This window comes from Rhinoderma darwinii, chromosome 10 (genome assembly GCF_050947455.1).
Source record: "Rhinoderma darwinii isolate aRhiDar2 chromosome 10, aRhiDar2.hap1, whole genome shotgun sequence".
Classification (NCBI taxonomy): Eukaryota; Metazoa; Chordata; class Amphibia; order Anura; family Rhinodermatidae; genus Rhinoderma; species Rhinoderma darwinii.
In genome coordinates, this window is record NC_134696.1 from 30,846,810 (window position 1) to 30,858,389 (window position 11,580).

At 42.7% G+C, this 11,580-nt stretch overlaps 1 protein-coding gene across 1 annotated transcript; it reads left to right on the plus strand.

The window, feature by feature from the left end:
* Window positions 1-1,028: 1,028 nt before the first annotated feature.
* Window positions 1,029-11,122, plus strand: LOC142662738 (protein spinster homolog 1-like). The gene is made up of 14 exons (XM_075840963.1): window positions 1,029-1,133; window positions 1,461-1,709; window positions 2,001-2,066; window positions 2,851-2,987; window positions 3,629-3,780; window positions 3,905-3,974; window positions 4,479-4,621; window positions 4,696-4,848; window positions 6,176-6,365; window positions 6,762-6,827; window positions 7,093-7,191; window positions 7,696-7,867; window positions 9,614-9,712; window positions 10,739-11,122. Exons 2-13 carry the CDS (start codon window positions 1,487-1,489, stop codon window positions 9,616-9,618), a joined length of 1,476 nt encoding a protein of 491 aa, XP_075697078.1. The 5' UTR covers window positions 1,029-1,133; window positions 1,461-1,486; the 3' UTR covers window positions 9,619-9,712; window positions 10,739-11,122.
* Window positions 11,123-11,580: the final 458 nt, after the last annotated feature.

An 11,580-nucleotide genomic window follows, 5' to 3' on the forward strand; every position in this document is an offset into this window, starting at 1 on the left:
GTCCTCCAAGCCACAGCCACCGTCCGAAGCGGCAGAGGTACGCAACCCGGAGATTTAAATCTATATAGCAAGTTAGTCAGACTTTCATAAGGAGTCATAAGTGCACCTGCCAGTGCAGTGGCTGCATTACTCAGATCTATATCTATCCACCAACGTGCAATCACCAGTTGAGAAGCTAAATAGTAGAATTTAAGATTTGGTGCCGCCATTCATCCCCATTGTTTAGGGGCCTGCAATAGACTAAGGCTGAACCGAGGAGCACCACCCTGCCAATAAAACTCGCAGTATACGATCAGGCTGTTGAAAGAATTTCTTCTTCAACACAACAGGACAGGTACGAAATAGATACAAAAATTTAGGCAAGTATATCATCTTAAAGAAATGAATCTGTCCATGCAGTGACTTGTTTAATATTATTTAAATATATCCAAAATGACTTGCTAATTAATCTCTTTATATATCTGCAGGATGGTCAGATGCCCATTCAGACCCTTCTCACCCTTCTTTGGTCACCCCGTTACCATGCTGCACACTTGCAAAACGGTTTGATGCAATATTCTTTTTATTCATTTACATGTAACTACATTGTTACCTCAAGGGTTCTTTGGGTGGTCTGGTTGGGGCTTTTTTGTCTAGTCACTTTTCAGGGTGGCATTCCCCAAGAGATCAGGTTTAGCAAGGAATTGCTATTTTTAATTATTTTATGTGTTGTATTTGGCTTTAATAAATATATTTTTTGTGGTATACAATGAGACTATTTCTTGCCTTATACATACCCATTTGTGTTTTGTTTTGTACTACTGAAGTTTTTCAGGGTATGTGGCAATATAAGTGCAGTACCCGCTGGTGTCTAGTAAATAATAAAAGTGTGGCTGCTTACAACTGCCACTAGAGGGAGCTCACTGTGCATGTGGCTATATAAAGCTTCTGTATAGTAGTCATATACTGTAGCAGCCTACATCACAATGACTTTGACAGTGCGATGATGTCACAAGTATAGAACAGGTTAGGGAGAGTTCCACATCAGTTTTGCAGTCATATGGCTTGTGTGTCATAAGATTTTCTATCGAGAGAGTAATAGATATAGATAGAAAGAAATTGTGAGCGACTTTTGGTGCAGAGAAAAGGAGCTGGTAAGTACCATGGTTATTCTATTGATTCCATAAAATAAGGCATTTGATTTTACCTGCAGATTATTATTATTATTAGCTGGCGGAGCTCTTGTGGAACTACAAATTTCAGCATGTCTAACTGGCGTGATGATGCTGGGACTTGTATATTTAGAGATCACAGATTGCAGAACACCGGTACGCAGTCACCTATACCCTGCAACACCTGAGGGGGGCACATATATTAATCTTCCAGTTTTTGAAAATGATTTTATATTTCATGTTAAATTTCTAGGCAATAGGAATATTAGTTTAGTACTATAATAAAATGTTATATCCGTCTATCTCCAGTGTTTACAGTCTCGGGGTCTGTGATCATGGCGTCTTGCCGTGATCACGATGAAATGACCCCATTTCTTGCGGAAAATGTGGATGAGGAGAAAGCCATTGGAGCTTCTCCACCCGTGGATGAAGAAGATAGTGAAAGGAGACAGGATGAACACGATCTGACAGGGAACTCCTACATCCGTTCTGTTGTTACTGTAGGGATCCTGTTCTCCATAAATCTTCTCAACTATATGGATCGCTTTACTGTCGCTGGTAGGTGATGGAGGGCTGAACTTATTTCTAGTGGTGAGGTTTATCAGATGTGAAGGTACCATTATTGTTTGTATCCAAGGTCAACCAACAGAATTTTAAATGCAGCTCTGGTTGTGACTGGAGTATAATACATGAAATAGCTCAAAATAGGTAAAAAAAAGTGGAGAAAACTATTTACAAAGTTCCTCAAAATTTTATGTGGCTTTGTACTCTGCTGAGTGGATGTTTGGGTCTGTGTGTGTCTGTTATCGCAGTTCTCTGATTCTTTTTTACTCGTTTTCATTCTGATAGGTGTGCTACCAGACTTAAAAAGCGCTTTTAACATCGAGGACAGTGAATCCGGCCTGGTGCAAACAGGTACATTTAAACATAAAAGGCTAAGTCAATATTTCAGAGACGGTCTTGTGCAGTCTATTCACTGGAAGGAACCCCATGACCTCAATAAGTAATGAGATAGCATCTATATTGGTACAATCTATAAAAATAGTCACCTGTGGGAGTATTGTTTTACTGAAGGTGCATATTTAAAGGGATATTACAGTTTCATCAAATAAAACATATTTATTATATTACTTCTTGCGCCGTATTACAGCCGCCATGCCACCATAACAGAGATTTCTATGACTCAAATTAACAGGATCACATGATGTGCAACTTGCAGTCAGGCCGGGATTTGTATCTGTAAGGCTACATTCACACATAGCAGAATTGCATCTTGTCCATTTATGCTGCGGAATGGTAGTACATTTGTTGCAGATTTTCCCCATTGAGTACAATAGGGAAGTGAAAATCTGCAACAAATGACAAACATTTTGCTGCAGAATAGCTGCATTTCCACAATAAAAATTACAACTAGAAAAAAAAAAGACCTATTTCCACTTTAAAATAAAAAAAAATACCATACACCCCTCCCCTGGCGCTCCCGGGCTGCAGCGTCACATGGGACGAATCGTCATCCAGGAAGAGCAGCTGGGGGAACAGGGACGCATTACTACAGGAGTGCCAGGGGAGGTATTTGTTTTTTCCCTCTTCTGTTGTCCACAGCAGAAAATCCAGCTAAAAGATTTGCTGCAGAGTTTTTTGCGTGTGAACTTACCCAAATTCTGCCCATCTGAACCTCTCGTCACCTCTTACCTCACAGTGTTCATCTGCAGCTACATGGTGCTGGCACCAGTCTTTGGATACTTAGGCGACCGATGGAACAGAAAATACATCTTGTGTGCAGGAATCTCATTGTGGTCGATCATCACCTTGTGCAGCTCATTCATTCCCAACCAGGTAACATCCTCAATTCATCACATCTCCCACTAAGATAGAAAAAACCCTCGTAAACCATATGACTAATTGATAGCATTGCTGGTGATCACGAAGTCAACAAGTACGGCAGATAAAACCATCGGTGGTCCAGCTGTTATGGCCGGGAGAAGCTGCGCATGGCTGCACACTTCTCTTGCTGCAGCCGCTGGCAGGAGAAATCTGGCATTACATGGTTGCCTATTTAAGAATGGGCAACCATATAAGACAGTGGCACTGAGTCCTCTGGAGCAGAAGCCACCGTTTACCATGGCTCTCCACACCGGCTAATAGAGGGGGATGCCAAGAGGGGGACCCTCCTCTATGTTGTCCATATGCCCTAATATGGAATATGGACAGGGGTTGCCCTAATGGGACGAACCCTTTAAATCCTTGGTGTCCTCTTTTATCAACACTCTATGCAACCATTTGTTAGTAATATATAGAACTATAAGAAAACTAGGTGACAACAAATATGGTCCCCAGATTACTGCATAGTAAATCTGCCTAGTTCTTCAGTGACACAACCCCTGCTCCTGTATCGTGGTATAACTAGGCAGACTTGCTGCTCAGGGAGAGCTTTAAAGACGATTTTCTGAATGACTTTTTGTTTTTCTTTTCCTCAGTATTTCCTTCTGTTCCTGCTCATGCGCAGTCTGGTTGGTGTCGGAGAGGCGAGTTATTCCACCATTGCTCCCACCATCATTGCCGACCTCTTTGTGGAAGACCAGCGCAGCAATATGTTAGCCATCTTTCACATGGCAGTTCCAGCAGGCTGGTGAGTTTAGAGTGTCCAGAACTTATGACAAGAGGTCCTGGGCTTGTAAATTGTAGTGTACATTTATGATATTTGTACTGATCCCTTCTCAATTATAAAACCACTTAATTTCTGCCTATTACAGCGGCCTCGGATACATTGTGGGGTCCAAAGTTACAAGTGCTGCAGGTGGTGACTGGCACTGGGCATTCCGGGTAAGTAAAAAGCCTGAAGGATTCCTGTAAATTACCTCTAAATCACACAATTCATAGATAGAGGTATTTATTATATTTCCAAGAGCAATGTGAAGGTTAAAATAGACTTTCTATTGAGTCCGTACAATGCTCACTCAGCTTTCCGAGAAACGATGCGGCACTTCGCTCACCCAAGTGTCTCTGCCCCATCGTTCTAGCGATCGGTGGGGATCTCAGTGCTCAGGCCCCCACCGATCAAAACATCTGACATGTCACTATGACATGTCAAAAGTTTTTTGAAAGTTTAGTTACCCCAGCAGCAGTGCTTAAAAGGTAAGTATAAATCTCTACAGTTGCCCTGAATAAAATGGATGTTTAGGGTAGGCGGCCTGCACTTTCACACTGACTATTTTTTTTTCCCTTATTAATTTCTCGGTTTATTGGCCCTTTAAATTTGGTCCTGTTTGTGATGATCTCAGTATATGTATACAGTAATATACAATGTCTCCTTCTTCTTCCAAACAGGTCACCCCAGGTTTTGGCCTTTTGATGGTCTTGCTAATTGTCTTCTTTATGAAGGAACCTCGTAGAGGAGCTGCAGAGAGAGAATCTCAGGAAAACCTGACCTCCAAATCCTGGGCTTTGGATATGAAAGCCCTACTAAAAAGGTGAGTGGCTTCTGTGTATATAGAACTGTCAATCCTTCGACTTTTGTTTCACTTACATGTCTTTCTCTCCATAGTGCCAGCTTTATGCTTCCTACATTTGGATACACTGCTGGAAAATTTGCATCTGGTGCCCTTGATCTCTGGGCATCAACTTACCTGAAGCGTGCCAGGATCGTCCAATACAAGACGGAGCCATGTCAGACTGCAATATGCAACTATGATGACAGGTAATTGCTTATTCTCTGTGTGCGCTCTAGGTACCATAATTACCTTTGCTAAATTTTGGCCCCTGTACAGAATTAGCAGTACCAGCTAATATTCAGAGCTAATACTGCAGCACAGACAGCAGCTAGACGGGCTGGGAGTGACTCTATAAGGCGCTGGTCAGTTGTCTCAGGTATCTGGAGCCATGCTGACTGCAGTGCATCCCACATTTGCTGGGGAGGATTTATTTCTGTTACTTATGTAGTGCCAACATATTTCACAGCACTTCACAGAGGTAATAACTGTCCCCATTGGGGCTCACAATGTAAATTCCCTATTTGTATGTTTTTGGGGTATGGGAGGAAACCCATACAAACTCCATTCAGATGTTGTCCTTGGCAATAGTGCTAACCACTGAGCCACCATGCTGCCCAAACAAGACGATCGAGGTGGTCCCACAGATGCTCAATTGGGCTCAAGTCTGGCAAATTAGGGTGCCAGGTAAGTACTTGGAAGTCTTGGTCGTGCTCTTCCAACCACTGTTGGACATTTCTAGCTGCGTGACATGTCGCATTGTCTTGCTGAAAGATTCCATTTGCCCCAGGAAAGACAAACAGCATGTACGGGTGGACGTAATCTGCAACGATGGATTCATACCCAAATCGGTTCAGAACCTTCCACATGGATGAGTGGGCCCAGAGAATGCCATGAAAAAATTCCTCAGACCATAACGCTGCCGCCACCAGCTTCTGTTCTACCTTCGTAGCCGATGTTCACCTCCCACATCAATGGCACGTAGGTGCTCCGCAGTTTCCACGTTGGTTATTCCCAATTGTGCTATTTGTCCACTCATGATACACTTTCACCACAGCATCACGTGAACAGTTCACAAACTGCGCTGTTTTAGAAATACCGACATCCTTGGCCTGAAATCCAATTATCATCCCTTTTTGCGAGTCTGTTAAATCGCCCCTTTTACCCATGGCATCAACGAGTGATATGTGTTCAGACAGCCTATCGCACACCTTATATACCCACCAAGCCAGCCCACGACACATCACTTCCTACATGGGCTAAGCACTGCTGACGTCGAAAGTAGGAGGTGGTCATAATAATGTGACTGTGTATATACCATTTGTACAGGTAAGAAACGAGCAATCAAACTTGCAGGCAGCACAGGTAAACTATATCCCCTTCTGTCCAGCTATGGTTTCAGAGAATAGTATAATGAGGCCAAATGTTAATACATCTGTTAGCTGGAACATTAGTCATAATCAACTATTTGTGCCACTACTTATATATATATTTGGAGAACCCCTTTAATAACTTTAACTACACATTCTTTTGCAGTGTCATTTTTGGCGTGATAACAGTCATCACAGGCATCTTGGGAGTTGCAGCCGGGGTGCAAATAAGTAGAAGATACAAGAAAATCAACCCCTTTGCAGACCCATTAGTTTGTGGGTTTGGAATGCTGGGCTCAGCCCCCTTCCTGTTTTTGGCTCTAGTCTCCGCAAAATACAGTCTTGTATCCTCCTATGTAAGTAGATGATAAAACAATTTGTTGTTATTGACTCATTGGGATAAAAACTTCCTGATCATAGTTATAGAACGACGGTCGGGACCCTGTAACTGTTCATATGGAAAATTTGGATGACTAGATTAACCTTGCACCCATGTAGGCAAATAAATCATGGAAAATTGAATGTGTGTTAGGGTATGTTCACACACCGGTGTTAAAACTAGATAAACCTTGGTAGATGCCAGGGCCCACTAGGCTTAAGAGGCCAATGACCATCTACGTATATCTGTGCTCTACACTTGTCTAGTAGGGTGGTATAGACAGGGGCCACTGTAACTCACCTTAGGGCCCTGCACCTGTACTTTTCTTATATTGCCAGTTTAGTCTTTCCTGAGTGTTTTGCTTTTATTGCAGGTTTTCATCTTCATCGGGGATACCCTACTGTCAATGAACGCAGCCATTGTGGATGACATCCTACTGGTGAGTGATCAGGAGCCATGAAGGGTTTGTCTGTCATAGCTATTTATTGTTATCTTCTTGTCTTACTTAACCCATGCAATGTCACTGATCCTGGCGTTACAGCAGCTGTCAGATATGGAAACTGGGCGCACTATATGCGCAGACTCTGTTATTGACTAATTTTGCAATATGGATATATGGCCACTTGGATGTTTGGCCTGGATGCCGGTATTTTATTGGGTTCAGTGACTTCCTTTTGCCTACTCAGTATTTCTTCTTATTTCAGAGCGTGGTAACTCCAACAAGACGATCCACAGCAGAGGCCCTGCAGATAATGGTGTCACATCTGATAGGTGATGCCGGCAGCCCCTATGTTATCGGGGTGGTAAGTAGTAGCCACACATTGGTTCCTTAATGGTATGTATGTTGGAAGGCATTAGGCTTGCCCCCTGAGTGAACAGCGCCCACAAGTAGACAGCACCCACGCAGTATACATACATCAAACAGTTAATATGCTTATAGAACTCATACAGTACTCATACAGCACCCATAGAGTACCTACTCAGCATACAAGCAATATCCATATGACCCCCATACAGTGCATACAAGCAAAGTGTTCTTACCTGTATGCAGGGGGACTCTAAATACAATATGACCTGACACTATGTCGTAGATTATCTGTTAAAGGTAGAGGCCAAACAAACCATGTCTCCAGGTTCACTACTCAGGCAGGTAAAACCAATGCTGCAATATGGTGAGGAGCTTTGTGATGCCATCACCTACTCCATGCTGTCATAGGATTGCCTGACAAGCGTCCAGTACAGAAAAATATGCTTATTGTCCTAATCCACATAATTCAGGTTGTATAACTACATCCCTTTTTCCTCAGCTGTCTGACTACATCCGTAGAGGGAATCCGGAATCCACACTTTGGATGTTCCTAAGCCTACAATATTCCCTCATGGTCTGCACATTTGTGGCCGTTATTGGAGGAGCTTTCTTTTTGTTAACTGCCATCGTTTTTGAGAAAGATCGTCAGAGGAAGGAAAAAGTACCAGAAGGTGCCTTGTGTGTATATATTGTGTGTGGATGGATAGATAGATAGATAGATAGATAGATAGATAGATAGATAGATAGATAGATAGATAGATAGATAGATAGATAGATAGATAGATAGATAGATAGATAGATAGATAGATAGATAGTATTTTCATGTCTTCTATGGAATTAAATGAAAGCTTCACCATGGATTAACATCAAAAGGGCTGTCCGCTTTGGAAATCCCTTTTTGTTAGAAGGGTTTTCGCTGTTGAGACCCTCAGCAATCATCTGTAATCTGTGAGGAAACCCTACAGACAGTGTTCATATTCCCTGTAGCGCACTGCATGGAAAAAGAAACAAGATACAGTTCCTAATGAAATCAATGGTCTGTCCGTATAATACATGGACATGTTGACTTCTCCCGAGCTCTCCACTCTGGCTAATAGATGAGGGGACGAAACGATAAACCTCCCACTATTAATTAAGTGTTTCCTAATAGGGTATTATAAAAGGAATTTTCCAAGCTAGACAACCCCTTCAAATCTTTGTGCCACTTTCACAATCTGTCGAAAGCTAGCTATCTGCTGCTGTCGGATCTCATGACTGTCTTTTTGTTCTAACTATGGTCTACATAAACACCTAGAAAATATTGCTGTTTCTAGAGGTGGTTATTGGCCACACGATTTTATATGCTTACCCATTAACGGCCGCCCACTGTCTGTTGACGGTAGGTGGTGCGCACTCATTTTGTCAGCAGGAGCTGTTACTAACAGCTCCTGTACTTAGAGAAGCCTCCTGCATAAAATAAGGCCTCAATTACTGCAGCCAATTACTGTATCTAAAAACCGTGACATGCGCATGCAGCATTGCGGTGTGGTTTTGTTTACCACACAGTACCGTGTTAAACGCCTGTGTGAAAGCACCATTAAGATGTTATTTAGCTAGTAAGACCCACATCCCAATCACAGGAGAACATCATTATAGTTCAAAGTTCTTAAGGCCCTGTTCACATCTGCATCGGACCATTCTGTTGACCTGCTCAGTCAGAGGGAATACCAGAAGCTATGGTTCCATTGCACCACGGACAATGGGTTCAGTCGGCTTTCCGTCGGGGTGCCCGAGTTTTATCCCAAAAACAAAATTGTTTCCAGTAATCTCTGCCGGATCTGCGACTAGGGCCCCTAACGTAGCCTCCAACGCAGATGTTAACAGGCGCTAACAGAGACGCACACAAAATAGATTTGTCGACAGCAGCTTATTGAAAGTTTCTATGAACCAACAATATTTTTATATACTGCACAGAGTAAAAACGAATGAAAAACTACGTAACGGAAACAAATGGCAACCATTTGCAACTGAAGCATTACCATTGAAATCAATGGTAATGCAAATAGAACTTATGGTTTCCCTTTGGCTTTCCGTTTATGGGTTCCTCTGACGGAAAGGTCTAACGGAACCACTGAACGGAAGCTCAACGCTGATGTGAACAGGCCCTAAAACAACTGAAAATGTAATGACGATATACAACACATTTTTCATTATAGTATCCTAAGAAAATGCTGCTAGCCATTTTTTATAGAACTTTTTTCTATATTATTTGATGAAAGAATAGAATTTGTGTTCTAACACAATAACTGACTGTATAATCATTGTATATGACATTGTGTTCTGCTCTGCCATCTCCTGCTGTGAGCCGCACACTGTCTACTGATGACAATTCACCTCTTTCCACTCATGCTGTTCCTTGGTGTTCTTCCATCCTCCAGACTAACTTTACCATCATCCCAGATTACCAGATATCATGGCTTGAAATATACGGTCATCCGCTGCATGTTGTCATCTCTAGATCACAAGTAACTGGGCAGGTAAATAGAACAACATTTTAGATAAGAAATTCTGTCAAGTTGTTAAAAATTTAATTCAACTGTTTCTTAGTTATATTGGCGTATGGAGGAAAGGGGGGGGGGTGCAAATCGGTTGTCACTCAGTTTTCCCAGAAACAGTTCTTACTGTTGACTAGGACAGGCCATTACTTGTACTCGTATAGCCTCTTGCACACGGCTCTGCTATATATTGGAGGCCTTACAGTACTAGTTAAAGAGGACCGGTCAAGTCCTCTAACATCTAAAACCAACCGAGATAACTTTTCAGCTGCTGCAGCACTGAGAAGCGCTGGTTTTCTTTTCTTTCAAGACGTCAGAGGGCGTAGCAGGTCCTCTTTAATAATACTGTTGTACTACTACTATTATTTGGACAGTGAAAGTAGTGAGTGGCGCACACACGGTTAGAGGAGATGTCCGTTGGGTCTGCCCCAAATGCCTATTTGTGTCATGCAAATCTAAACATATATAAATGCTGTCGCCAGCATCCTCAACCCTCCCGGTTCCAGGTCCTTTCTTCTGTATGCGCTGCCGCACTGGGTCCAGACAAAAACCGTACCATGACATGGTGTGCTCTGCGCTCACAACGTCCTTATGCTGGCCAGTGTCAGGACTCCCAGTTGGTCAGAGAGGGACTGGAAATCTACCGGGCACTGGAGGGCGGCAGCAGCAGTACGCTCAGGGACAAAGCAAAATTTCTAGGTGCGCCTCTGATAGTAGTAGTAGTACATTTTGACTCACATTCATAATTCCGCTCACACAAAGTATGGCCATTATTGGGAATGGGGGAGTGCTGTGCAAATTGCAAACTACTTTAACTGGCATGTTTCTGAAGTAAGGCAATGCAGCTGCTTGACGCCAGAAAATAATCTATTACTCAATCATATGTTTCTTTTTGTACAATTTCTTAAAGAAAAAGTTATCTAGAATCTGATTGGTGTCCGTGGGCTCCACCTCTTCTTGTTTTTAACACTGTTGGACACGACTGTATAGTAATGCTTTTATTTATAGCCGCAGGTCACTATGCGGCTCTGAGGGATCTGTCGCATTACGGTGGCGTTCCTAGTTGTGAAGAACTATTGGTAACAGTTGCTGAGGAAGATTTAGGTGGCAAGAGTTCATCAGGCAAAAACGCAGAAGTGATGTTTATCCTCATAGAACTACATCTGTTGGTATTGACCCCCTAAGCCCAGGAGAAGGGCAGTCCGGAGGCCATGGTTTCGTAGATGTTTCCACCACTGGGTTTTTTTAAATCTTTCCTGCGTGCCAAAGGACGACTCTTTAGGAGTCAGGGGCTTTGCAATTTCAAAGCCTTTTCCCAGCTATTTCAACAACAGTTAACTGGAAGAACATCATAAACAAGGCAATAAATATGAAACCAACTTGCAATAAACAGTTGACCCCTGAATCCTTATCTGCAGTATCTATTAGAGGTCGTAGCATGGATGAACCACTCTATAGTTGTTTTTGTTTTTTGCTATATATTGCTTTCAACTCTAGCTGTTCACACACAATAATCAGAAAATGATAGATATCACAGCATTTACTGATACAGCTAGGATGGGCCGGCACACTGATGGGGCATGTACCCCGGGGGCCGGGGAGACACATGGTCGCACGGCCCCCATAAGGTTTTAATAATATTGTATGTTGGTTTGGCATGTTTTTCTTTCCCCCCATTCCCTCTTTTCTCCATTATTATTTTTACATTAGAATGGTACTTCCCATCTTGGTGTCCCCCGGGTAAGCTGTGTTGGTGGCACAAGCCGGTTCCAGATGTTTCTGTCTCCGGGCAGTTTTTATGTTGGTCCCAGCTGATTGGACCCAGGTCAGCTATGCAGTGCATGAGCAGG